This window comes from Leucopleurus acutus (assembly GCF_964270905.1).
Source record: "Leucopleurus acutus genome assembly, chromosome: 2".
NCBI lineage: Eukaryota > Metazoa > Chordata > Mammalia > Artiodactyla > Delphinidae > Leucopleurus > Leucopleurus acutus.
This window is the reverse complement of record NC_139143.1, coordinates 76,406,462-76,434,039: the sequence shown is the minus strand read 5'-3', so window position 1 is coordinate 76,434,039 and position 27,578 is coordinate 76,406,462. Positions and strand designations below refer to the sequence as shown.

The window sequence follows — 27,578 nt, the reverse complement described above, 5'->3', positions numbered from 1 at the left end:
GCAGCCATGACGCATAAGGGCGGAATATTACGGGGGTCGGATTGCCCCGCGAACTTGGGGGAAGGTTCATGATCTGGGTTTGACCTTTGCTCTGAGCTTCCTGGTAACCCGGACGTTCCGTAAACTTGGGTCCGGAACAGAAAGTGCTTCTCAGATGCCCTCTCGGATTTCACTTTTGAGCATTTGGTTTTTGAGCACCCACTTCCTGAAGGAAGTGTCGCCGGAGCTGAATACTGGACTGTTGGGAATTGAGGGTGGGGGGCTAGGTACCTTCTGGAGCTGCCAGCAGCCTGGTTTGGTTAAAAGAGAGGTAATAGATGAGTCCCGGAGGTTGGGAGGGGCCTGTTTACGCAAGGCCTTGTGAATTAGTTTATTTTATCCTAAGGGTAATGAATAGGTTTTGAAGAGTCTTAGCAGAGGTGTGAACAAATATATTTGCGTTTTAGAAAGATCACTGGTTGCAATGAGGAGAATGAATTGGAGGGCGTGAAGTTAGAGGCAAGAACAATTGGGAAGCTCTTACCCTGGTAAGAGACTACAGCGGTCTGTCCTCTAGAAGTGGGGAGTGCAGATGGGGAAAAATTGATCGGAAACGGGTATGAGGCTAAGGGAGGAATCCAAGGTATTTCCCAGTGTTCTGGCTTGGGCACCTGGGGAATAATGCCATTTTCATTGTTGTATGGGGTGGGGGAAGAGTGAGCTTTAGGTGCCTGTGGGATATACATTAGACAATAGAATATTAGATAAGGTGGGTTGTTTGGAAACAAAAGAAAAGGAAAGTTTGGGGGACGGGGGGGGCGCGCCCTAGCGTGTGAACATAGAAGGTTGTTGAAGCCATGGAAGTGACTAAGATGGCCTAGAAAGAGGAATTTGAGATGACATAAGGGAAGAGAGAGGAAAAGAGGACATTGAGAAGGAAAGGAAAGAAGAAACCAGGAGAGAAGTATCAAGGAAACTGGTCAGTGTCAAACATAACAGATCAGGTAAGATGTGGACTAAAATGTGTCCATTGGATTTTGCAACAAGTAAGTCGTTTAGTAATTTTGGAGAAAGCTGTTTCAGAGATACAGTGGGGGTAGAAACAACATTGAGGTAAACTGCGTGACTGGAAAGGCACAGTGTGTAAAGACAGTTTCTTCACGGTGTTGACGGTAGAAAGAGGCTAGAAGTAGGGTATAGCATAAGGGAGAATTACAAAGAAAGGGAAGGAGTTTTAGATATCTGTGGGACAGCCAGATGGAGATGTCCAAATGGCAGTTGAAGGTACAAATCTAACACATGGGAGGAAATTATATTAAATGGAAAAAAAGCAAGTGCAGAAGAATACTTACATATTTACACAAGTGTTAAAAAATTACCTATGAAGAGTGGGCCTGGGAGGGATGAAACTTACGCTTTTTATTTTAGATTCATCTTTACTGTTTGAATTTGTTTTACTGTATACATAACATATATTACTTTTATAGAAAGCTGCTTTTTAAAAACTCCAATGATGTATAGGCCAGAATTTCGGGATCATGAACATTTCAGTGGTAGCTGAAGCCATAGATTTGGATAAGCTCCCCAGAGAACAGCAGAGGGCTAAGAAGAGTGCCTTGGTGAATTCTAACATTTAAGGCACAAGTAGGAGAGCCCTTGGAGAATCTCTGAAAAGGAACAACCAGTGAGGAAGAAAAACACTGGATCCTAATTGTCACAGAATCAGAAGGAAGAGAGTCTTTCAAGAGGATGGAAGTTATTAAAAGTGTCAGATGTCCCCAGAAAGGCAGCTAACAAGAAAGGTTAAAAGCTAGCTCCAGACTCAGGTTTCCTGGGAACTTGGCATAAAGGTCAAATCCAGATCTTGAACCATCACCAAATATCACGTGGAATTCAACCCCCATGCTGTTCCATCCTTATATATCATGGTTGCCAGTTCCAGTCTTTCAGTGGGTCTTGAAGTCAACACCAGCCAGTTCTGGCACCACTAATATTTCCACAGTCAAGAATGCTTCCTCTCCCATTCTTTACTATGGCCCTTAAGCTGCCAGAAAGAAAAACTTGTGTTGCCAGAAATGGTAGTTAAGGAATTGAAAGTGGGAATAGGGACCTCCCTGGTTGTCCAGTGGTAGAGAATCCGCCTTCCAACGCAGGGGACACGGGCTCGATCCCTAGTCGGGGAACTAAGATTCCCACATGCTGTGGGGCAGCTAAGCTTGCACGCCTCAACTAGAGAGCCCTCATGCTGCAAACTACAGAGCCTGTGCGCCACAACTACAGAGAGAGAAAACGCGCATGCCGCAACTAGAGAGAAGCCCACGCGCACTGCAATGAAAGATCCCGTATGCCACAACGAAGACCTGACACAGCCAAAAAATAAAAAATAATAAAATAAATTAATTAATTAAAAACAAAAAAGAAAGTAGGAGTATAAGTTGCAGTTGAGAAGGTCAAAAACTAGCTAACGATCACGTAGATTTTCCTAAAACCACCCAGATAGGAAGAGTTGGCACAGAGAGGTTATTTAATAGGCACTGGAGTTCTCAGTAAGCATGAGGGATAAAGAGTAGTAGAGCCAAATGGCATAGGCTTTAAAGAAGGAAGAGTTTTTACAAGAGGATGAGAGCACAATCATCTGAAAGTAGCAGTGGATTGCAAAGAGAAGGATGATACCCTGCCACCCTTTCCTACAGGAGTAGAAGAACGAACAACCTCTACTTTACACAGTTGAAGGGAAGAGATATCCATTAGAAAAAGCCAAAAATGTCTACCCCCGCTTCACCACCACCCCATACTGGAACTCTGTTCTCTTGTAAACAGCCTCCCCTATATTCTCATTTTCTTCACAGATTACTCGCTAACTTTTCCTAGTGGACGAGTCATCAGGACAGAGGTAGCTAGCTGTGATATATGGAAGGGGGATGTGCCCCACCCACATAAGCCCACAAAAGAGGCAGATGCAGGCACTACTTCTTAAAATAGAATCATGTTCTCTCCCTACCCATATCCGGAAGTGGTTTGATACTTAGCAATCTTGACATCATGGTAGTAATTCCTTTCCATGAGCCCGTCTCCTAAACTTAACCCAACCTCATTTAGAGGATTAGAGAGGAAAGTCCATGCTGAGGACTCCCTTCTCTAATAGTATGGTGTCCTGTCTGCTCTTTGCAGCCTCTGGGGAAAAGATAGATTGCCTTCTTCACTCAGAATGGAAAGCTAAAGGAAGGACTGGGATTTTCCTTCATTAGGCCTTCAAAGTAATCCCTCTTCCTTTATAGGACTGGAAGGACCTAATCCTTTTCCCTGGGGCCAAACCTTAACTAAATTTTACAAATTCCAGACATTGGGACAGTTGCCTGGCCAGCTGTTCCTAAGTTAGTCCATTCATGACTGCATTTGTAGGAAAGTTTTCTGTTTGGGGGGGCCCTGGAAATTCACTCTTAAAACGTGAAGCCTTTGGGAATTCCCTGGCAGTCCAGTGGTTAGAACTCCGTGCTTCCATTGCAGGGGGCACAGGTTTGATCCGTGGTCAGGGAACTAAGATCCCACATGCCACGCTGCATGGCCAAAACAAAAGACAGACAAACAAAAAACGAAGCCTTGAGATATAATAGGTGCTGAAGAGATCATAATGCCAATAAAGAGAGCTGAGCAGATTTCCTGAGGTGAAATGGGATAAATACTAACTAAACCAAGGAGACGGGCACTCTTATGCCCAGCACTGAGAAAAAATATTTCAAACACTAAGATTTTTTGTTAGGTGTAGCTAAGCAGCTGTTCCCCTTTGGCTTAAACTGTACATCATCTCTGCAGTTAAAGCAAAAACTTCATCTCTTGCCTGATGTTCTTTTTCCACCCTCTCCTTCAACTAAAAACTCGAGAAAACTCTCAGAAGATTGAGAACCCTATGTAGGATTCTCCTGTTCCTCCGCCTTTCATGTCTCTTCCTTTCTATCAGTTCCTGTCTCTTCCTTGGAGCCTCAGCTGAGATAACATCCCTCCAGCTTTCAAAGACGGGCCCCTCCAACTGGACTCTGAATCCCATTCTTTTCTTCTTCTCAATACACTCTCTTCCCACAATTATCTCTTCCTTCACTAGAATCATTAAACTGACATCCTTCAGCTACCTTTCACATACTCCCATTTCCAGTATGTCCTGCACTTAATTCTCAATTCACTCTAATTTTCAGTGGTTAGAAACGCCTTTTTTTTTTCTGTACTTAGAAAAATCTCTTTGTAACTTCCATTTATTGGTCCTATTTTTTTTTCCTCTGGATCAACACATCAGAGCTAAATGTCAGCCCTTCAGATAGCTACTATGTCCCTACTAAATATTTTTTTCCCAGTCAGTGGTACTACCAATTCAAATTATAGTAGATCTCTTATCTTTTTTAATCTGAATACTCTTTTGAGGCTGCTTGTCCCAGTCCATGCTGTTCCCCAGCTCTGCCAGAATTAAAATCTTTTTAAACCAGACATCCCCTTAAGGAATTCTATACCCTGTTAGCAACCTATTGTCACAAGTATCCTCTTGACTCTTCCAGGCCCACTCTGATCCCTATGTCCCTGCCTGGGCTTTCCTCTTGAACTTTATCCTACAATGACTTGATGACCTGACAGTCCTCTCTAGGTCTTGGTTTCCCATTAACTCCAAGCTGCTCTAGCTACTCATTTTCACCCAAGCATCATACTTGCTCCTAATTTCAGTTGTACTTCAAACCTAGCTGTAAGCCCTTAGCTAGAATTCCAGTGTCTGCTGGCTCCTGAATAGAAGAGTAGAGACCACAATCAGTCACTGAATCCTAATGATCTGCTGTCCAGAATTCTCCTTAGCCTGTTCCCTTCATTTGCCAGCTCTGACCCTCACTAATATGACTTTGGGCAAGTTCCTTCTCTGAGCTTTTTTTCTCATCTGTAAAAAGGGCAAATATAAAATAACATCCATGTCATAGGTCCCTGTTTTAATGATTATATTAAATAATATATGTGCAGTGTCAGCACAGGGCCTAGCTCATTGTAAGCAGCGGATAAATGTTACCTAATATTTATATACAACAATTTTCACCAGGTTTCAGAAATTCAGGAGGATCTTTGTTAATGCTCTCTGCTGCCCCCATGGGGATGATTTTTCCAAGTCATTGGTTATCCCACAGGTAGGCCATGACAAAAAACAGCCCTCTTTTACCAACCCCACCAGCTAATTAGAGAATTAATTCTCTTTGGTTGGTTTTTCAGTCAAATAAAAATGATTCTATATTCTAGCAAATTCACTATCTTTTTCAAAGAACATATCAGGAAACTGTTATGTTTTCCTGAAGTCAAGATGTACTGTATGATGTTCTAGTCTGTTAATCTAGTAACACTGACAAGGAAAGTCATTCAGTCATTTACTTAATAAATATACGTTAGGCATTTACTAATGTCAAGTACTGTGATAGGCATATAGGATAGGATACAGAGTGGTGAACAAAGCAGACATGGTCCATGTCTTCATGGAGTTTACAGTTTACATGGGTAGGCTGACACTAAGGAAAGAAAATAGCAAATATATCATTTTAACTTAAGATAGGTGCTATGAAGGAAAAGAACAGAATGCTGTGACAGAAAAATGAATGATCAGGGAAAGCTCTCTTTGAGGAGGTTACATGGAAGCTGAGACTCAAAGGAGCCAGCCTTCTTGAAGAAAAGGGGGGAATATCCCAGGCTGAGAGGATACCTGCTAAAGGCCCAAAGGCAAGGAAGAGCCGACACCTTGGGAGACTGAATCACATCGCCATGAACCACTGTAGGCATCTGGGGATCGCTGCTTTCTTTTCTATTCATAAAATACTCTTTAATAACTTTTACAGTTTGACTAAGAATCAATAATCTTAGTTTTTTAGTTTCCAGAATTCACCATCTAGAATTTCCCTCTTTGAAAATGTGGACATTTGCTATATTGTGTGTTCCTCAGATGACCTAGACAGAAAACAATTTCACTTACAAATATTTCTCATTTCTAGAATACCATGTGTCCAGGCCCTGAACTCATTTAAAATGCTAAGAATCCTGTTACCATTTTAGCTAATCATTAATGAACTTATAACTAACAAAAAGACTTTTCCTAACTCATTTTACCTCATTTCTTAATGTTTTCTTCCAAGCTTTAGCTATTTGTAAACATTTTATATAGCTAAAATAATAATGTAATTATTATTGCAGATGATAGCTTATTTACATAGATATAATCATGAGAATCAACTTTAAAATTATTACTAAAATTTAGTAAAGTGGTGGTTGGGAGGGGAAGTAACATGCAGAAATAAATATCCCTTATATATAAACAATAAGTTAAAGGTATAATCAAAAAAAGACCCAATAGTGACAAGTCAGATAAAATACCTAGGAATAATTAACAAGAATAGGCAAGATCTGTATGAATGAAAAAAAAAATTTTTTTCCCCGTGCCGCATAGCTTGCAGGATCTTAGTTCCCTGACCAGGGATTGAACCTGTGTCCTTGGCAGTGAAAGCACAGAGCTCTAACCACTAGGCAGCCAGGGAATTCCCAATATGAATGAAATTTTAAAATGCTACCCACGGGCTTCCCTCGTGGTGCAGTGGTTAAGAATCCGCCTGCCGATGCAGGGGACACGGGTTCGAGCCCTGGGCCAGGAAGATCCCACACGCCATGGAGCAACTAAGACCGTGCGCCACAACTACTGAGACTGTGCTCTAGAGCCCACGAGCCACAACTACTGAAGCCCACGTGCCTAGAGCCCCCGTGCTCCACAACAAAAGAAGCCACCACAATGAGAAGCCCGCGCACTGCAACAAAGAGTAGCACATGTGCAGCAACGAAGACCCAATGCAGCAAAACTAACTAACTAAATATATAAATAAATTAAAATAAAATGCTACCCACATAAAAGAGAACTTGATCAAACGGAAAATAATATCATGTTCTTGGATAGACCCAAATACGTGAGGAAATTTTGTATTGATAAAGGTGTCACCTTAGATCAGTGGAAAGATTATACATACCCTTTAAAATTACTTCCACATGTATTAATAGCCAATCGTAATTAATATAAAATACTAGAAACTATCTAAAACGTAACGGTACAGGGACTTCCCTGGTGGTGCAATGGTTAAGAATCCGCCTGCCCATGTAGGGGACACGGGTTCAAGCCCTGGTCCGGGAAGATCCCAAATGCCATGGAGCAACAAAGCCCGTGTGCCACAACTACTGAAGCTCGTGCACCTAGAGCACGTGCTCCACAACAAGAGAAGCCACCACAATGAGAAGCCCGCACACCACAACGAAGAGTAGCCCCCACTTGCCGCAACTAGAGAAAGCCCACATACAGCAACGAAGACCCAATGCAACCAAAAATTAATTAATTTTAAAAATTTTATTAAAAAAATAAATAAAACATAATGGTTCAAAAAGGTTGAAAGTAAAAGAATTGGAAAAGATATACTGTGCAAATATAAACCCAAAGGAAATTATATAATAACATACAGTAGACTTGAAAGCAAAAGCATTACTAGAAATAAACAAGGGCACTTCATATCAACAAGTCCAATTTACCAGGAAGTTTTAAATTTGTATGCACTTAACTTCATATTATATAGAGCAACAGAGCTACAAGGAAAAAAATAGACAAATTCACTATCATAATAGGAGATTAATATACTGCTGTCATCCACTGATAGAGGATACCTCTTTCAGAACCAGTAGACACCCCCCAAAAAAATTAGTAAGGATATAAAAAATAACGTGAGCAGCAAATTTGACTCAACAAGCAGATATATAGTCACTGTACTCCAAAACTTTAAATTACAAATTATTTTCAAGCACACTTGAAACATTTTAAAAACTGAACGTAGTGTGCTATAAGGCAAATTTTAACAAATTTCAAAGTATTAAAATTATACAAAGTGTGTTTCTTGATTTGTAGTTAAGCTACAAATCAGTAACAAAAAAGTAACTAGAAGTTGTGAAATACACTACTTCTAAGTAACCCCCAAAAAAATCACAATTGGAGTTAGAAAATAATTTGAACTGAATGATAATAAAAAATATTACATACCAAAACTTAGATGTAACTAAAGCTGTGCTTACAGGAAAATGTATAGTCTTAAGTGCACATATTAGGAAAAAAGAAAAGCTGAAAGTTCATAAGCTTTGCATTCATTTCAAGAACCTATATAACACAAAGCAACTATACTCCAGTAAAAATTAATTTTAAAAAAAGAACCTATAGGGCTTCCCTGGTGGCGCAGTGGTTGAGAGTCCGCCTGCCGATGCAGGGGACACGGGTTCGTGCCCCGGTCCGGGAAGATCCCACATGCCGCGGAGCGGCTGGGCCGGTGAGCCATGGCCGCTGAGCCTGCACGTCCGGAGCCTGTGCTCCGCAACGGGGGAGGCCACAGTAGTGAGGCCCGCGTACCGCCAAAAAAACAAACAAAAAACAAACAAACAAACAAAAAGAACCTATATAACAGTAAATTAAACCCAAAGAAAGCAGAAGAAAGAAAATGTGCACATAGAGATGCCTGGAAGGATGTATACTTAAAATGATAGAAGTTTTTGTCTCTTGGGGTAGGATTTTGAATTAATTTTATTTTTCCGTATTGTTTAAATAAGCTGGAACAAAGTCATTTTCATTTTAAGAGAAAAAGTACTAGAGGAAAACATGGGATATTTTTTTAAAATAATATAGACTGTTGTGGTGACTCAACACCAGAAGTTATAAGCAAAAAAGACTGGTAGACTTGACCTCATGTATGAAAATTTTCCACATGGTTAAAAATACTTTGAACAAAAGCAAAGACAGATGACTAACTGGGAAAAATATTTACAACTCATCACAAACGGCTAACCTCTTTAATATATATATTTTTTAAACTCATACAAATCAGTAAGAAAAAATGAATGACAATTAAAAAGGAGCAAAGGATATAAGAATTTACAGAAAAGGAAATACAAATGGATCCTAAACATATGAAAAGATATTCAGCCTTACTCATAATAAGAGAAATAGACATTAAAATTGTCTTGAGATTCCATTTCAATCATGAAATTGGCAAAAACAACTCTGATTTTTTGAGGGGGAGCGGTGGGGAAACTTGTCATTTTATATATTGCTAATAGTAATACAAATTGGTTTAATCTTTCTAGAGGCAAATTGGCAATATTTAACAAAATTTAAAATACACAAATCTTTTGAGGCAACAATTCCATATCTAAGTATTTATTACATATGTACAAAATGATGAGTAGGCAAGGCTATTAACTGCAGCACTGTTCGTAATAGCAAAAGACAACCTAAATAAACATCCTGAGGGTTTTGTTGAATAAATTATGGTAGATCCATACAATGGGATGCATCTACAAAAGAAGAAAGAGGGGGAGGGGGGGAAGAATGAGGTAGTTTTGTATGTATTAATATAGAACAGCCTCCAAGATATATTATTCAGTGAAAAAAGCAATGTGCAGAAATGTGAATAGTATGCTATGATTTTTATAAAATGTTTTAAAAGAATGTGTATGTGTGTACATATTAGTAAGTGCATAGAGTATATCTGGAAGGATATACAAAAAACTAGTTGGAGGGGAGAGGCCCCTGGGGAAGGGAACTAGCCAAGGAATGAGATAAGAGGGAGACAACGTTTCACTCTATATCCTTTTGTATCTTTTGAATTTTGAGCAGGTGTATGTATTACCTATTCAAAAGTAAATATTTTAAAACCACATCTATGTACAATTTTGTGTTCTGATTTTACACTTATTTTATAAATATTTCTCTATAGCATATTCCATATAGTTAATATAACATTAACAGTTTCTAGGAGCTTTCTTCCCTCTTCTGTTATAAATAATGATCTAGATATTTTGTGTCATTAATATAATACTATATTCCCTCATGCCTTCCTGCCTTACACATGTTCTTCTTTCTGCTTAGAATGCCATACTTACCCTGCTCTCTCCTTGCCCGCACATTCAATGTGCTCATCCTAACAGTTCCAGTTCAAATACTAACAGCCTTACCTGATTCTCAGGAATACTTACTCAGACAGTACTTTGTATACCTCCAGAATAGAGATTTTTTATTTTATGGTAATTGACTGCTTATTAGTTTTTCCTCCCCAAAGAATACGTCTTTTCATCTTTGTTAACCAAATCCTCTGACACTCCCAACCCTTGCCAAGATCTTACTAGCTAGTAGTAAAAATAGTACTATACTATTTTTTTATACTAAAAAAACTCTTCGTTGCAGTGCGTGGGCATCTCATTGCAGTGGCTTCTCTTGTTGCGGAGCACGGGCTCTAGGCACACAGGCTTCAGTAGTTGTGGCATGCAGGCTCAGTAGTTGTGGCTCACGGGCTCTAGAGCGCAGGCTCAGTAGTTGTGGCGCACGGGCTCAATAGTTGTGGCTCACGGGCTTAGTTGCTCCGCGGCATGTGGGATCTTCCCGGACCAGGGCTTGAACCCGTGTCCCCTGCATTGGCAGGCGGATTCTTAACCACTTAGCCACCAGGGAAGCCCTGCCATATATTTAATGTGAATTTCATTCTGAAAATCTATTATGTGAATGAATGAAGAGACACTGCATATATAGTTACAGTCACCCTATAAGCATTACTATCCTCCTTTTATAGGGGAGAAAATGCAGTTCACAGAGTAACTCTCCAAAGTCTTTCCCCCCCGCAGTTTTACTGAGGAATAGTTGACAAATATAATTGTATAACGTGATGGTTTGATATACATATAAATCATATACATGTGATAGTTTTATATATATATATATATATGAATGATTACCAAGATCAATATCCACATCCATCACTTCACATAGTTTACACATGTGTGGTTAAGAATGCTTAAGATCTACTCTCAGCAACTTTCAAACATACGATACCATTTTATTAATTATAGTCACCATGCTGTACATTAAATCCTCAGAATTTATTCTTTTTATAACTGAGAGTTCGTATCCTTTGACCTACGTTTCCCCATTTCTCTCTCCCCCGTCTCTAAAGTCTTATGACAATTAAATTGCAAGCCTCATTCCGAATCTCTGCACTCTACCACACCACAGAGCCTACACCCTAAATGGAATAAATCTTTATTTCTCTAGGAGAAAGAACTCTAGTGAGATATTACAAGCTTTGCCTTACCCTTATCCAATATCCAATATTTCAAAGAAAGAAATATATAGCATGCAAATAAAAGACAAAAACCACATCATCATCTCAGTGAATAAAGAAAAAGCGTTTGGGAAAAAAATCCATATCCATTCATGATAAAAACCTTCAAAACTAGGAAGAGAAGGGAACTTCCTTAACTTGATAAAGGGCATCCACGAAAAGCCTACAGGTAACATCATACTTAAGGAAGGGACAATGCTTTCCCCTCTAAAATCAGAACAAGACAAGGTTGTCTCATCTCAACACTGTACTGGAGTTTTCAGCCATTAGAAATTAAAGTTGTAGATAGACTATAGAATTGATGATTAATGGGATTTGATCCAAAATTACTGCCATGGGTTGGAACGATTAACACTGCAACAAGATATGTAAGTTAAGGCCAAAAATAATGTGCTTAGGTTTAAAAATCAACTGGAAGATACAAATTTCGCAAAAGGATTACTGGGTACCTACTGTGTGCCATGCACTAGAGATAAGAGACATGATTCCTTCCTAGATGAGTTCATTCCAGACCCAAATACCTAAGCTACACTAAGGCAAGTCTTCCCGTGACCTCTCAACTCCTTTGGCATTTATTAAGAATTTTCTAATTCAATTGTGTTAACGGTTCAAGGCTGAGACTGTATATACTTTGATTCTCCACGGTTCCCAACAATTCTCAGGAGTTTACTACCCTCCTAATGGATAACTGCATTGGCCCCCCGCTATCTCAGCTTAACTACAATAAGTTAAAGAAGTTTATTCGAAGCCGAAACATGTGAATCGCGCGTTTTAGGATGACAGCGTCCGGAAGAGCGCCTAGAACTGCCTGAAACTGTAACAACTCTTCAAGTGTCCGGAAGCGTTTTCTGAGATTACGTCTCTGAGCATGAGCGGAAGTCACCCTTTGAGCAATCTGCGGTTTAATTATATTCAGGACAGGACAGAGACATCCGTTTCCATTCTTTTCTTCTCGTTACACCCATAAGCAAGTGATCAGGTGACAAATTTCTCTTCGTTACTATAAAATAAAGATCGTATTCAAAGAAGTTTCAAGGCAGCCCTACTCCCCATCGTCCAGTAGTAAAGATGGAGGCGCCCTGAATGTAAACTGCAGGTAATACCACTTCCGTGTTTCTCTTGCGCCCTGGTCCAAGATGGCGGATGAGGCCACCCGGCGTGTCGTGTCTGAGATCCCGGTGCTGAAGACCAATGCCGGACCGCGAGATCGGGAGTTGTGGGTGCAGAGACTCAAGGAGGAATATCAGTCTCTTATCCGGGTCAGTTGTGCTTCTACTGCCAACCGCGTCGCAAAAGGGTTGCGGGTAATCTGGTGTCCTTAGGAATAGGCTCCGTGTGGAAGCCGCTTCCGGTTTTAAAGTTTAACTTTACGAATTCATAGATATTGGACGACTGCGGGGCTGGGGGACTTAGGGAAGCGCGGTGGGGAGGAGGTGCCTCCCAAGAGACTCAGGTTAGGATCCACGGTGGCGCTAGACTTTCTGACTGAAAGCAGCAGTTATTTGGGGGATATGCCGCCCCGGAGAATGACGTGTCCTCCTGGCCCCAGGTGATTGCTCTCCTGGATGTAGGGGAGGTGGTCAAAAGGAATTCCTGGAGCCCTAAGTCCCGGTCCGCGTCTCTCCGCTCCCTCTTTCACTTGTCCTGAGGGAGGAATCCACGTTAGAACTAAAAATTCAGGTAGATATTAGTTGCAGAGAGACAAGGAGCTGAGCTCAGGGTTAGGAACGAGCCATCTTCTGAGCTAATCTCCCTTCTGTGGAAGGAGAAGAAAATTTGACTTTCTTGCGGTGGTCTCTGTTTCAAAGGCTAGCAGCTTTCCTGATGCATGTATTCATTCACTAAAAAACATTTAGTGTACACCAAGTACCTAGGAAGGGCATCCAAAGCCGAATAAAATTGAGCCTACGGAGGTGGACAGAAACATATCATGATAATACATTATGTGGAGAAACAGGGAGAAGGAGTCTGAGAAATTGCTAAGATGTTTTGAAGCAGGAGGGGAGATACCGAAATCCAGCTTGGGTCTGGTCAGGGAAGGTTTCCTAGAAGAGGCAATGCTTGAGCTGAGGCTTAAAGGGTGAACATAAGTTGGCCTGATAAAACATGAAGGTAAGAGAAGAACATTCAAGGCAAAAGGAACAGCATGAGCAGTCATAGAAGCTAGAAACACCATGACATATATGAAGAAACACAAGTAGATCAGAGTTGTTAGAGCATCAAAGTGTGGCAGGGAGTGGTAGATAAGGCTTGACAAATAGATTTGAGCACTTGAATTTTATCTTGGAGGCATTGGGATACCTTTAAAGGATGTTAAGCAGAGGAGTAACACGATGAGATTTGGGTTTAGATCAGTCACTGGCAGTAGAGAGGAAAATAGAATTGACAGGGATAAGATTGAAGTTAGGAGGCTGTCATTAATCTAGGCAAAAGAAAGATGATGATCTCTAAACTTGGGAGTTATGGTGAAGATAGAGAGGAGAGGTAGATTTAAAGAATATTCAGAAGGTAAAATCAGCAGGACGTTGTAAAAGATTGGTTTGTAGAGTAAAGGAGAAGGAGGGTCAAGGATGATTCCCAGGTCTTTGGCTTGGGTGACTGAATGCTAATACTGCCAACTGAGATTGGTGCAGTGGAGAAACAAGTCTGAAAGACTAGAGGGAAACGGACTGCCAAGTTTGAGGTACCTGTGGAATGAAGGTAGAAATTTCAATACACAGTTGGATAATGGAGTTGAAGCTTTGAGAAAAGCTCTAGATTAAAGATAAAGATTTAAAAGTCATCAGCATATGGGTGCTTAAGAGAGGAAGTAATCACACACTTTTCTTTTGAGGGAAGGGGGACTGCCCTTGACCTCAACACTCCCCTCAAAGACCTCACTCTCTTACTTTTAGTACGTGGAGAACAACAAGAATGCAGACAATGATTGGTTCCGACTGGAGTCCAACAAGGAAGGGACTCGGTAGGCAGACCCTCTTGGGAGGTGTGAGGGTGGGGATGCCACATAGCTTGAGCATTTTGGTGTCCCAGAGCCCACTGCTAGGCCTTTCCTGCCCCTTTCTGGTCTCCACTCCCACAACTCCAGAGTTCCCCAATTCCCACCCCATGAGTCTCCCAGGCCAGTGACCTAAGCCAAGAAGATGTCATCTGAGTATTAGAAGAATGGGAAAATTGCACTGAGGTTGGTCTGTGTTACAGGTGGTTTGGAAAATGCTGGTACATCCATGACCTCCTCAGATATGAGTTTGACATCGAGTTTGACGTGAGTATGATGGAGTGGGAATTATGGAGGTTAGTAGAACAGGAGGGATTAGGTGATTGTTAACAAGCTAACCAGGAGGGACCAAAGATAACTTTTTAAATGGGAGGGAAAAGCTGAGGTTTGAAACAAGCATAGGTTATAGTTATTCATCTCCATGTCCAGAATCCTGGTGTGTGACTGCTGCTTGATGAGTTTATAGAACATTTCAGTTCAACCAAGAAATGTGTATATCTGATTAGATTAGTTCCTTTCTATTCTGATTCTGTTTTATTAAAGCTTTATAATTCTTCCAGATTCCTATCACATATCCCACTACTGCTCCAGAAATCGCAGTCCCTGAACTGGATGGAAAAACAGCAAAGATGTACAGGTAGGACCGAATAGGAGATGGGAAAAGGTCAAAGAAAGCCTTGGGGAAGAACTCTCTGAGGCAGGAGTTTTCCCAGAGTCTGCAGGCCTAGAGAGACTCCAGGTCTCCCTCTGCCAAGCCTGGGCGAAGCACTTAGCTGACCTTGTTCTCAATTCCGATCACCAGTAGTCTTCCTGTGCTCTCAAGAGCCTGCTGTGCTTTATGGTATACCTTGCATGTCAACACCTTCTGATCATCTTGTCCCTCTCACAGGGGTGGCAAAATATGCCTGACTGATCACTTTAAGCCTTTGTGGGCCAGGAATGTGCCTAAGTTTGGACTAGCTCATCTCATGGCTCTGGGGGTAAGTTTGGAGTATTTGGTATATAAGGGGAGAAGGGGTTAGGTCCTGAGTGGTATAAGAAAAGTAACTGAGAGTAAACAAGGAATAACAGTGTTTTCCTTTGGGCGTGCTCTCCTAGAATATCTCTAGGAAGGAGCTTCTGATGGAATAAGAGGCATTGATTGGGTGGTAGTAATCTCACAGGGTCTCCCTTGTATTGCAGCTGGGTCCGTGGCTGGCAGTGGAAATCCCCGATCTGATTCAGAAGGGAGTGATTCAGCATAAAGAGAAATGCAGCCAATGAAGGATCAATCCACTGAGGCAGGACAGAGGGACCTTCCATAGGCTACGTTCCTGTTTTCCTGTGCATCATTCTTTTTACTCATCTAACCACTTCCCCCCACACCCATAATTGTTACTAAGTATCAACAGTTGCAGCAGACACTGCTGAAAAAAACAACGGTATTGCTGCTGAATTTCTAAGTTGGGCTACACAGGAAGAAGAAAGACTAGGGCCTTGAAAAACCAAAAGGCAATTTATATCCCTTGTCCAGGTGGAGCAGTGTGAGGTCCTGGAGGGATAGGGGGTGACTGAAAGTGGGTACATAGTCTTTTTGGTTTCTGGAGATAACTCATCAATAAAAGCTGCTTCCTCCTGTGGCTTGGCTTGTGGTTCTCATTGGTGGCTGTTAATAGAGGGTGAGCAGGCTTAGGGTCAGCAGGCTAAGACCCAAGGCACATGTACAACTATACTAGTTCGGGAGGGAAGGGGAAATGGAGGATGCTCTGTTCTGGAGCTGGGGAATGAAAGGAAATCCTGACTGCTCTCCCTGCTGCTGAGATCTGCTTTTGTCCTTCAGCAGGGAGCCTACCGCTTTGGCCTGCAAGATGCTTGACGACTGGTTTTGCAGGGCCAGTATTCCCTGCCCTCCAGGGATCTTCCCAACCCTATGTGGATACTTCACTGGTCTGTGGGCTGGACCCAGGCCCTGCATTCGCACCCCTGCTCCCTGGAAAGGATCTGTGCTGCAAGCCGGGGGGCCATACTACGATTGTCAGATCTATATCCTTTAGAGCCACGGGGTGGGGCGATGGGACTCTACTTTAGGGACTTGCTTTGGAGCGATGGTTTAAAGACAATTCTTGCCAAAGCTGGGAACTGGCGGTCCTAAAGTTGGCTGTGTTTCCATGGTGTCGGCAGCGGAGCCTAGGGGGCGGGTTCACGCAAGCGCCGAGGAAGCCGGTGGGCGGAGTCTGAGTGTGGGTGCGCAGGCGCTCTGAGAGACAGTGAAGCCGGCGGCCGGTGGCCGGGCGGGACCAACAAAGATGGCGGCGGCCCCTGCGGTGGGAGAGATCTGGGCACTAGCTGCGGCTAAAGCTGCAGCCGGGCCCGCGGGGGCGCTGCACGAGGGTAGTAGGGGGTGGCCCTGAGCTGGGGCCTGGCCCCGGCTGGCCTACCCCGCCGCCTCACCCGGGGACAGGTACGGTCCGGGGCGTTATGGTGTGGGGGTGCCGAGGGAAGACTGTTCCAGACCCGAGAGATCGCCCACCCCAAAAGCAGAGGTGCTGGGGGCCCGGCAGGCCTGCGAGAACTGGGCTGGAGGGACCAGCATCCATGGATCGTGTAGAATATGCCGCTGGACCCCGTAGCCAATCAGCAGCCTCGGCCTTTCTGCCCTCGAGGGGGGCGGACCCGGTTGAAACCTCCTGTGGTGGGAGATGTGCAGAGATTAGGGGTCAGGGAGTTAGTTCGTCCTCCCTCCCCGCCACAGCCCCTGAGCCCCAACACCACTTTGGAGCTCAGAGGTGGGGGAGGGAGGAACCTTTTTAGTGTGTTTCATTTGCAGCCAGGAGGGGCAGGGGTTTGAGAATGGAATGCTGTCCTTGGGGCTGTTATACTTGCATCCACACCGCTATTTGACCAGAGGTCCCAAGTGACCCAGAGCACATCCCACTTGACTAGGCAGGTATGGGGGAACCTTCATGAGCACCTAGATTATAAAGACAGCCGAGATAGGAACTCTTTATCATTGGCTCTCCAGTAAAGCAGTATTCTGCAGGAAGGGCGTGAGGAATGTAGAAAGAGTCAAAGCCCTGCCTGCTATCATTCATTCATTCATTTACTCAATGGATACTAAGTGTTTACTTTGTACCAAACACTATACTAGGCACAGGGGATACAATGATTGATACACTAGACATGGTTCCTGCCCTCCATGCATGTAGCTAGTATGGCAGCCTACGTTCCCACCTCCCTCCATATTCAAACGCTGATCGTCTCTTCTCCTCCCAGGTCCAGCCTGTGGTGTCCACAATGCCCCAGGCTTCTGAGCACCGCCTGGGACGGACCCGAGAGCCACCTCTTAATGTCCAGCCCCGAGTGGGATCCAAGCTACCATTTGCTCCCAGGGCCCGGAGCAAGGAGCGCCGAAACCCAGGCCCTGGGCCGAACCCTGTGTTACGACCTCTGCCTCCTAGGCCAGGTCCCCCTGAGGAACGGCTCAAGAAACTGGAGCTGGGACGGGGACGGACCTCAGGCCCTCGTCCCAGAGGCCCGCTTCGGGCAGATCATGGAGTTCCCCTGCCTGGCTCACCACCCCCAACTGTGGCTCTGCCTCTCCCATCAAGAACCAACCTAGCCCGTTCCAAGTCTGTGAGCAGTGGGGACTTGCGTCCAATGGGGATTGCCTTGGGAGGGCACCGCGGCACTGGAGAGCTAGGGGCTGCACTGAGCCGCTTGGCTCTTCGGCCTGAGCCACCCACTTTGAGACGTAGCACCTCTCTCCGCCGCCTTGGGGGCTTTTCTGGGCCACCCACCTTGTTCAGCATACGGACAGAGCCCCCTACTTCCCATGGCTCCTTCCACGTGATATCTGCCCGGCCCTCTGAACCTTTCTACTCCGATGACAAGATGGTGAGGACTTGCCAGCACACGCCTTCCATGCCCATGTTCCTCCATGCCTCCAGCTTTCTTGCCATCATATGGCTTTCCTTTCCCCTTTTTGCCAAGTTCCTTTTTCACCCCCTTCATTTCAGTAGTTTGGACTCTCCTCTCCCTTATTTAAGTAACTTTAAGCCTCATAGACCCTTTCCAGGGTTGTCTGTGACTCCCCAGAATGGTGTGCCATTTCAGTCCCCAAGGAATAAACCATTTGGAATTCTTTGGGTCCCCAGGCCCTTACCTTCCCTTGCTGTACCTTGTCTCCTAGGATGCTGCCTAGGCCTAATTAATCTCTGGAGCTGAAGAGGGGCAGGCTCAGAACATCTGAGCTCGTGCGGTTGCCCATTTCCCGAGCTAAGTGAGCTAGGCTGATTGCAATTGGAGCCGTCAGGAGAGGGTGCAGGAAGGGGCCACGGGTGCAGGAGGGGGCCTTGGGGGTAGCAAGGTGGAGGTGGGGAGCAGCTGGGCAACCATGCCAGTGCTTGGGGAGTTGCCCCAGGAGCTGCATCGCCGGCTAGCTGGGCAGAGGAGTAAGTGGGGAATAGGTGGGACAGCCATGGCTGAGTCCGTGGTACACTCAGCTGTGTTAGGCTTACTGCTCATGGCCATTGAGGTAGGGAGACCCTAATACCCAGTGACGGAAAAAGTGTAGAGTTTGGGGGTGAAGGATGGGGTGGGGAAGGCAGTGGGCAGCATGCTGTTGAAAGGTTAAAGCGCCAGGTGGGATATATGGGAACGTGATGACTGTACTCTGACCTTCCAGGCTCATCACACACTGCTTCTGGGCTCTGGTCATGTTGGCCTCCGAAACCTGGGGAACACGGTGAGAGCCATTCTCCTGTCTTTCCTAACAGGAATGTGAACTGGTGTTGGAGGCAGGCATGGGGAGGGAAGCTTGGGGAAGGACAGCACTGAAGTTCTCCTAAGGCTTCCTAGGCACTGGTCTGGGGAGGTAATGGCACTGTCTTTACTGCTCCCCAGTGCTTCCTGAATGCTGTGCTACAGTGTTTGAGTAGCACTCGGCCTCTTCGGGACTTCTGTCTGCGAAGGGACTTCCGGCAAGAGGTGCCTGGAGGGGGCCGAGCCCAAGAGCTCACTGAAGGTGGGGCGACAACTCCTGCTCCCTTCTTTCAAGTCCTCTTTTCCCCAAACCCTTGTAGGTCCATCTGCCAGTGCCAGTGGCCCCAACCCTGAAAGCTGGCAGGTGTATCTGTTTTTCCCAGTGCCTGATTTCCTAGAGGTTGTTTTTTCCACCTTCTAAGCCTCCTCTTGCTTCCCTCTTCTAGTCATTAACCACTGTTTCCCTTCCCCACTCCCACCCTAATAGCCTTTGCAGATGTGATTGGTGCCCTGTGGCACCCTGACTCCTGTGAAGCTGTGAATCCTACTCGATTCCGAGCTGTCTTCCAGAAATACGTTCCCTCCTTCTCTGGATACAGGTGGGAGAGCTGGAGGGTATGGGATTTCTCTCTGGCCTTGTCTGGGGGTAGGGCCAAGAAGCATCATTCTGAGCCTTGAGACGCTCTTCATCCAGGAAGTGGGGACAGGGGTTAGTGACTGTGGACTAGGCAGGGGTCAGTTGCCCATGTTCTTTGTCTGACTGCAGCCAGCAGGATGCCCAAGAGTTTCTGAAGCTCCTCATGGAGCGGCTGCACCTCGAAATCAACCGACGAGACCGCCGGGCTCCGCCAGTCCTGGCCAATAGTCCAGCTCCCTCCCAACCCCGCCGTGGAGGGGCTCTGCTAGAAGAACCTGAGTTAAGGTAAGGTTGCTCCCCTCCTTCTCCTCTGCAGTAGTTTATCAGCAGCATTCATCCTTCACAGAAGTAAGCTAGTCAAGATTGAGGATGTAGTGTCCAAGGAAATACTTAGCTCAGAAAATGGTTTGAGAAGCAGTGCAGAAGTAGGAAGAAGGCAGGAGGAGGAGGGAGGCTGAGGCGCACAGATGGAGGCAGAAGACAGTGCTATGGCTGTCACCATATTGATGGAGGAGGGGATAATTAATTTACAAGGTACCTAAGGGGTCTGAAGCCAGGTGGAGGAAGACGGCATGTTCTTCCCTTGTCGACATTCCTTTCTTTTCCTCTCACCTTGGATTTCCCCGGAAGGTCTTCTGAAGCATTACTCCTTTGTCTGTTTCTTGAAATTTAGAGAAGGAGCTGGGGTATGGGTGGGGTACAGGGCTCTGTGGATCATTTCAGTGGTGTTGGGGGTGCCCAGTGTTCCTGCTGTCTCATGGGTGCTCCCCACTTCCCTTGATCTGTCCTAGCGATGACGACCGAGCCAACCTAATGTGGAAGCGTTACCTGGAGCGAGAGGACAGCAAGATTGTGGGTATGGAATGAGACAAAGTGATGGGGAAAGTTAGTGTGTGGGGGATGCGGGCTTGGCAGAAAAAAACCAATCCTATCCAGGGGTGTGGGAATAAGACTGGATGACGAAAATGTGGAGAAGTTGTGACGGGTTTGTGAGGAGTGTTGGTGGTGGGAAAGGAAGCATCAGGCAAACGGGTGGGAAGAGATGGGAATCCAAGGAAGCATCTCAGGCATCCCACAATGACTGTTTCTCCTGCCCCTTTGCTTCTATCTAGACCTGTTTGTGGGCCAGTTGAAAAGTTGTCTCAAGTGCCAGTCCTGTGGGTATCGCTCCACGACCTTCGAGGTTTTTTGTGACCTGTCCCTGCCCATCCCCAAGGTGGGATTCCAGAAGATTCCAGGGGTGGATGGGACATGGGTTCTGTGACCCAACCCTACCCACCCCCAGTGTGGGAGGGAACCCTGTGGGTCTCTGGAGCAGAAATGAAGCTTGGATTAATTGAGAAGAGTTGGAAAAGGAAATTCAGAACATGCTGACCCTTCACTCTCCTTTCCCCCCAGAAAGGATTTGCCGGGGGCAAGGTGTCTCTGCGGGATTGTTTCAGCCTTTTCACCAAGGAAGAAGAGCTAGAATCGGAGAATGCCCCAGTATGTGTGGGTTCACGAGGGATATAGTAAGGGTGGGAGACCTGGGGGGGGCTCCATAAGGGTAAAAGGGGTTGCATGATGCCTTAGTATGAAGAATAACACTTATATATGTCTGGGTTTGTGTAGGAGTTTCAGATATGTCCTGGGATTCCCAGGGCAGAGGGCAGTGGCCCAGAGGATACAGAAGTAATAGGGAGCATAGTAAATTTGTATGTGAGTCAGGGTGTCAGAAAAGCCAACGGAGGTGAGGAGCACGTTAACCTTATATTATTTGACATTTACTCAGGTGTGTGACCAATGTCGGCAGAAAACACGAAGTACCAAAAAGTTGACAGTACAAAGATTCCCCCGAATCCTCGTGCTCCGTATCCTAATCTTCAAATTCTTATTTCTCCCATTCATTCTTTTTCCTCATTCCCCATGTTTGCAGAGGTTGGACATTTGGGAATTCAGTTTTCCTTAGGAAAAGCCTGCCACTCCACCTTTCCCTACCAAACTCCCCATGTGTGTTCAGGGAGGGGAGTGGACAACATTCAATTCCTCAGCCGCCCTCAGAGGCCCTCTGCCTCCCAAATTCTCCTTAACCAGAGCTTAGATCTTAATCGATTTTCCGCCTCCCGGGGCTCCATCAAGAAAAGTTCAGTAGGTGTAGACTTCCCGCTGCAGCGACTGAGCCTAGGGGACTTTGCCAGTGACAAAGCCGGTGAGTCTTGTAGGGAAGGTCCTGAGGAGCTCCCATGAAGGGGAGGGAGAGAGTGGGAGTGGGGCACAGCTCTGACTATAGAATTTGGTCATCTCTAACCCCGAAGGAAGCCCCGTATATCAGCTGTATGCCCTTTGCAACCACTCGGGCAGTGTCCACTATGGCCACTACACAGCCCTGTGCCGGTGCCAGACTGGTTGGCATGTCTACAATGACTCTCGGTGAGAATAGCCTCCTATTCAACTCCTGCCCCATTCCCGCTGCAGCCCTGACACCTTTCCCTAATACGGAGCCCCAGGAGAGCACAGTGCCTGGTAAAAGGCGGGCGGTGGGTGTGTGTGTGGGGGGGTATGGGGGCGTCTTTCCTCATCACTACCGGGGTGCTGTGAGGTTGATCATGTGGGGAGGGGGGAATATGCAGGAATGATCACACCTCCTTCCCCATCTCCCTTCTTCCTAGTGTCTCCCCTGTCAGTGAAAACCAGGTGGCATCCAGTGAGGGCTACGTGCTGTTCTACCAACTGATGCAGGAGCCACCCCGGTGCCTGTGACATCCCCTTTAAGCCCTGGCACCTGTGAAACCCTTTCAACACCCTCAAGCCCCCAGGCTCCCCATTTACCTCAGAGACGTCTATTTTTGTGTCTTTTTAATCGGGGAGGGGGGAGGGGGTGGTTGTACCTCCCATTATTTTTTTTATTAAAAAATACCCTTCTACCTGGAGGCTCCCCTGTCTCCCAGCCCCATGTACAGAGCTCCCCAGGCCCCTGCCCGTGTACAGCCCCCAGACCCTCTACAGTCTCACTTTTTTTTGTGAATAAATTTATTAAGAAAAAATGATGTCCTTATTTGTATTTGTGCTTAAAGGGGGTGGAGATACAGAACTAGGCCGAATTGGAGTCTTCCTGGGACTCAGTTCCCTCTCTGAACAGATGGGGCGCGCTCAAAGCCATGGGGGTGGGAGTGGGGATAGAGGTGCCGGACCAGGACCCGTTGATGCCAAGGTTTGACCACGCAGTGAAGGTTTACATTGGGAGGAAAAGGGAAGGCGAGTTTGAGACTCGTGAAGCTGTAGGGAAGCCTGGAGCTAGAGCGCAGGCACTGGGTAGACGGGTTTTGCCGGCGTAGGGGGCTGCCCCCTCGAGAGCGAGGTGCTCAAGGACCCCTGTTGATAAACACGGTACGTTGCCGGGCCGCCCTAACTCCCGTAGGTCCAGGCTGTTGCTACCATCAAGGGGCTGTTTATGGAGCCACCTCCCCACGGACCAGCCTCCAGTGTCCCTATCTATTCTCCCTACAACCAAAGCTCATGAGGCTCTCCCTCCAGGGTTCTCAGCCTAGCTGGGCCTGGGAAGCTCGAGCTGGGGAATGCTAACCAGCACGCAGCTCTCGCCGCTCCAGCCTTGAGGGGAAGTCAGTGATGGATACGGATACTCTCCCCAACCTGGCATCGAAACAGTTAACTAATCTCCAGCTCCACAGAGCAACCTTCTACAGGGGCCAACCCTCCGCCTTTGCGGGAGGAGGAGCCGTTGCCGGTTCAGTGTTTTCATTGGTGAGTGTGATCGGGGCCTTCCAGGACCCACCAATCCAGGAGCAGGAAGGTAAGGTTGGGAGTGTGCCGCGAGAATAGAGTGGACGGAGAGTCGGAGAGACCGAAAAACTGGGAGCGGGGCGGGCGGCGAGGCAGCGGCCTGAAACTCTAGGCCTAGTGGGGGCGGGCGGGACGGAAAGCGCTTCAGAAGACTGGTGGCCGGTCGGAGCCCAGAGCCCTGCGCTAGCAGATAGCGTGGGTGTGGCCCTTATCCACCTCCCAGCCCCCGCCCCTGGGACGCTGGCGGCATGATGTGTTGAGACCTCTGTCTCCTCCTTTCCCCTCATTTTTCTCGTTCCTCTCGTGGGTGAGTCCTAGGCCCTGGGCGGGGACCTCACAGTTCCACCACCCCATCCGCGGGCTCGGCCTTAGTTTCCCCTAAAGCAGCGAATGGCCGGGGGTGGAACGCGGAACCCGCAGGTCTTCTGGAGAGCAGGGTGCTTCTGGTCAGCCTGTCCGTATCGCCTCCACACCCGCAGGCTTCACCATGGGCCGGACCGTGGTCGTGCTGGGCGGAGGGATCAGCGGCTTGGCCGCTAGTTACCACCTGAGCCGGGCCCCTTGTCCCCCCAAGGTGAGTGCCCCCCCCCCTCCGTGCCAGAGGGAGCCTCCTTTAATACTCCTCTCCCATTTCCAGCAAGAGGGAATGCGCCGCCCCATTCCCCTCCTGACCCTTTACGCCGCCGCGGCCGCGGCCGCGGCTATAGGCCGCAGTGTCTCCCTCTTGTCCCCAGGTGGTATTGGTGGAGGGCAGCGAGCGCCTGGGAGGCTGGATCCGCTCGGTACGAGGGCCAGATGGTGCTGTCTTTGAACTTGGACCTCGAGGAATTCGGCCGGCGGGAGTCCTGGGAGCCCGGACCCTGCTCATGGTGAGCGGCTTGTGCAATGCCTAGGAGAGGTTGTGGAGGGACCTTCACTGGAGAACAGAGTGAAGGGGAGCAAGTAGATTTGGTGGTCAGTCCTTTCCTTAGTTTATGCTCTTTCTGAGGACGTGTGGAGCAGGTTTCCGAGCTTGGCTTGGACTCAGAAGTGTTGCCTGTCCGGGGAGACCATGCAGCTGCCCAGAATAGGTTCCTGTATGTAGGTGGCGCCCTGCACGCCCTGCCCTCTGGCATCAGGTAATGCTATCACCTCTTTACTGCCATCCTTCTCCGCTTCCATCCTCACATCCTTTCCATTTTCTCATCTTCCAGTTTGTCAGCCCTCCCAGCAAAAGGGGCCAAATGAATGGAAATGACCCCCTGGAGCTGGGGGGTTAAATCAGAGCTCCCTCTTCACTGTGCCTTCCTCCATGCAGGGGGCTACTCCGCCCTTCACCTCCCTTCTCCAAACCTCTGTTTTGGGCTGGGCTGAAGGAGTTGACTACGCCCCGGGGCAAAGACCCTGATGAGACTGTGCACAGTTTCGCCCAGCGCCGCCTTGGTCCTGAGGTAACACCGCCCAGAAGCCCCCAAATCCCTCCCCTCCTAAACCAGCTGCAGATCCCCATACTCAAACCTTCCACTAGGGCCTCTTCTGTATCATCTGAAAACGCCCTCTTCTCTTCATACCCAGTAGCCCCCCAAACCCAGTGTTGGGGGTGAATGCCTTCATTTCCTTTCCATCCTTCTGTAATAGTGGGACTGCTTTCCAACCAAACCCCACCCCACCCCTATTCTCTGCCAAGCAGGGACAGTGGAAATTAGTGCAACTTATTCCTTGGCCTCTCAATCCCAGTCTCACCCTTAAGGTGGCGTCTCTAGCCATGGACAGTCTTTGCCGTGGAGTGTTTGCAGGCAACAGCCGTGAGCTCAGCATCAGGTCCTGCTTTCCCAGTCTCTTCCAAGCTGAGCAAACCCATCGATCCATATTATTGGGGCTGCTGCTGGGGGCAGGTGAGGGGGGAGTTGGTTCAAGGGTTGAAGATATTAAGGACTGCCAGAGTGAGGGACTGGAAGCAAGGTGTGCTATTTTAATGATTCTTCTCTACTTCCTCCTCTGCAGGGCGGGGCCCACAGCCAGACTCAGCACTTATTCGCCAGGCTCGGGCTGAGCGCTGGAGCCAGTGGTCACTCCGTGGAGGGCTGGAGACATTGCCTCAGGCCCTTAACACCCACCTGACTAGTAGGGGTGTCAGTGTTCTCAGAGGCCAGCCAGTCTGTGGGCTCAGCCTCGAAGCAGAAGGGTGCTGGAAGGTAGGAGAGCCCCCTGGAGTGTAATGAACCTGTCTGTTAGAGTTTCCAACTTTGTCTAAATGCTTTAGCCGGCAGGACTGGAGTTTCTCCTTGTTCTCCTGTCCTAGAAGCTATTTAAATATGGGCTACTCCACATTCCTAGGCCTTATTTGTGGACCTTCCTCCAAGACCTGTTTGATCCAAACCTGTGGATAGAATATATATAAGTGGCTCCCAGCTAGGGGCAAGAACCACTGAGCTCCACTAAACATTTCAGAGTAGCCCACGGGCTTTTGTCTGGCCCACTTCCTGGAGTAATGGGGGGATGATTTTTGTGCTGACTACTTAGTCTGTTCATCCTGAGTCAGCACCCAGTCTCTCTCCTGCCTGGGAAACTAAGGCAAAATTCCCATGATCTCTGTGTCTTTTATTTTATTTTATTTTTTTTGCGGTACGCGGGCCTCTCACTGTTGTGGCCTCTCCCGCTGCGGAGCACAGGCTCCGGACGCGCAGGCTCAGCGGCTATGGCTCATGGGCCCAGCCGCTCCACGGCATGCGGGATCCTCCCGGACCGGGGCACGAACCCGCGTCCCCCGCATCAGCAGGCAAACTCCCAACCACTGCGCCGCCAGGGAAGCCCTCTGTGTCTTTTAAATGTTTTCTTCCTCTCAGGTGTCTCTAGGGGACAGCAACCTGGAGGCTGACCACATTATTAGTGCCATTCCAGCTTCAGGTAATGTGGTGGTCACCCTCCCCTTCTCCAACCAGGTTGAGGCAACGTAGCTTCTTTCTGGGCCAGCAGGACCATGCCATGCCCCTGAACTGGTCAACCCTGTGGGAGTCTAATCCCAAGGAGGGTTGGTAAAATTGAAGTGTGAATGCCTCCTGAGGCAGGCCTCTGCCTGCTCTCCTCCAGTGCTCAGCAAGCTGCTTCCTGCTGAGGCTGCACCGCTGGCTCGCGCTCTGAGTACCATCACTGCTGTGTCTGTGGCTGTGGTGAATCTGCAGTACCGAGGAGCTCGTCTGCCTGTCCAGGTGTGACACAGAAGAAGGGGAGATGTGGGCTCAACTGGAACTCTTCCCTCCTGACCCAGTCTCTTCCTTTTCTCCAGGGATTTGGACATTTGGTGCCATCCTCAGAAGACCCAGGCATCCTGGGAATCGTGTATGACTCAGTTGCTTTCCCTGAGCAGGATGGGAGTCCCCCTGGCCTCAGAGTGACTGTGAGAGAAGGCAGCTTTGCTTAGTGGGAGTTTCCCAAGAGCTCCTCTGTGCCCCAGCGTAGTAAGGCCAGGCTGGTCAGTGCCGTATTCCCTCTTTAGGTGATGTTGGGAGGTTCCTGGTTACGGACATTAGAAGCCAGGGGCAGTGTCTTATCTCAGGAGCTGTTCCAAAAGGAGGCAGAGAAAGCAGCTGCCACTCAGTTAGGACTGAAGGAGCCACCAAGTCACTGCTTGGTCCATCTACACAAGGTAAACACTCTTCAGCTACCCACTGGAGGCATTGTCTACCCAGGCCTGGGACCTGTGATAATCTTTCTATCAGTGATATCTATCTATCAGTGATAGATAGATCTGTCTATCTATCAGTGATAATCTTTCCCTGTATCCCCTCTTCTCTCCCCAGAACTGTATCCCCCAGTATACTTTAGGCCACTGGCAAAAACTGGGTAAGTTGGGAAAGCAGCTGGGCTGAGAAGAGCTGTGAAAATAGACCCCCGGCTGTAACATTCCTTTTATCTTTTCCTCCCAGAGTCAGCTACCCAATTCCTGGCTGCTCAGAAGCTGCCTTTGACTCTGGCCGGAGCCTCGTATGAGGGGGTTGCTGTCAATGATTGTATAGAGAGTGGGCGCCAGGCAGCAGCCCGTGTCCTGGGCACAGAACCTAACAGTTGATCCTCAAACCCCACTTCTTCCTGCCCCTGCTCACAGGGATTCTCTCACCCATGAAAATAAAAGATGCTGGAGCGTGGCTTGGTCTGGCTGTTCTGTCTCCTGTGGGCGTGGGTGGGGTGGGTGAGCAAAGGTAGGTAAAGGGTGCTTAGGATACAGAAAGCAGGAGCAGAGGCAAGACAAAGTCCTTTATTAGAAAATATATCA

General features: G+C 47.2%; 3 protein-coding genes across 4 annotated transcripts; all 3 read left to right on the top strand.

Moving 5' to 3' along the window:
• The first annotated feature begins 12,130 nt into the window (after window positions 1-12,130).
• UFC1 (ubiquitin-fold modifier conjugating enzyme 1) lies at window positions 12,131-15,788 on the top strand. The gene is made up of 6 exons (XM_082832957.1): window positions 12,131-12,433; window positions 14,069-14,136; window positions 14,373-14,436; window positions 14,730-14,806; window positions 15,059-15,149; window positions 15,352-15,788. The coding sequence occupies exons 1-6, from the start codon at window positions 12,311-12,313 to the stop codon at window positions 15,430-15,432; spliced, it is 504 nt and encodes a 167-aa protein (XP_082689083.1). The 5' UTR covers window positions 12,131-12,310; the 3' UTR covers window positions 15,433-15,788.
• A 1,631-nt stretch (window positions 15,789-17,419) lies between these two features.
• Window positions 17,420-22,481, top strand: USP21 (ubiquitin specific peptidase 21). Its single transcript, XM_082832564.1, has 12 exons — window positions 17,420-18,042; window positions 18,833-18,892; window positions 19,051-19,171; window positions 19,397-19,508; window positions 19,676-19,831; window positions 20,338-20,402; window positions 20,659-20,762; window positions 20,945-21,031; window positions 21,318-21,396; window positions 21,627-21,734; window positions 21,841-21,955; window positions 22,195-22,481. The coding sequence occupies exons 1-12, from the start codon at window positions 17,443-17,445 to the stop codon at window positions 22,283-22,285; spliced, it is 1,698 nt and encodes a 565-aa protein (XP_082688690.1). The 5' UTR covers window positions 17,420-17,442; the 3' UTR covers window positions 22,286-22,481.
• Window positions 22,482-23,462: 981 nt separating this feature from the next.
• PPOX (protoporphyrinogen oxidase) lies at window positions 23,463-27,440 on the top strand. Of its 2 annotated transcripts, XM_082833393.1 has the most exons (13): window positions 23,463-23,633; window positions 23,806-23,900; window positions 24,061-24,195; window positions 24,329-24,444; window positions 24,624-24,756; window positions 25,056-25,200; window positions 25,310-25,500; window positions 26,152-26,212; window positions 26,396-26,514; window positions 26,592-26,702; window positions 26,802-26,951; window positions 27,106-27,148; window positions 27,232-27,440. In XM_082833393.1, exons 2-13 carry the CDS (start codon window positions 23,814-23,816, stop codon window positions 27,372-27,374), a joined length of 1,434 nt encoding a protein of 477 aa, XP_082689519.1. In that variant the 5' UTR covers window positions 23,463-23,633; window positions 23,806-23,813; the 3' UTR covers window positions 27,375-27,440. The 2 variants fall into 2 exon arrangements, with proteins under 2 accessions (XP_082689519.1, XP_082689520.1); XM_082833394.1 differs by lacking the exons at window positions 23,463-23,633; window positions 23,806-23,900; window positions 24,061-24,195 and having other exon boundaries at window positions 24,349-24,444; window positions 25,043-25,200.
• The last annotated feature ends 138 nt before the right edge of the window (window positions 27,441-27,578 follow it).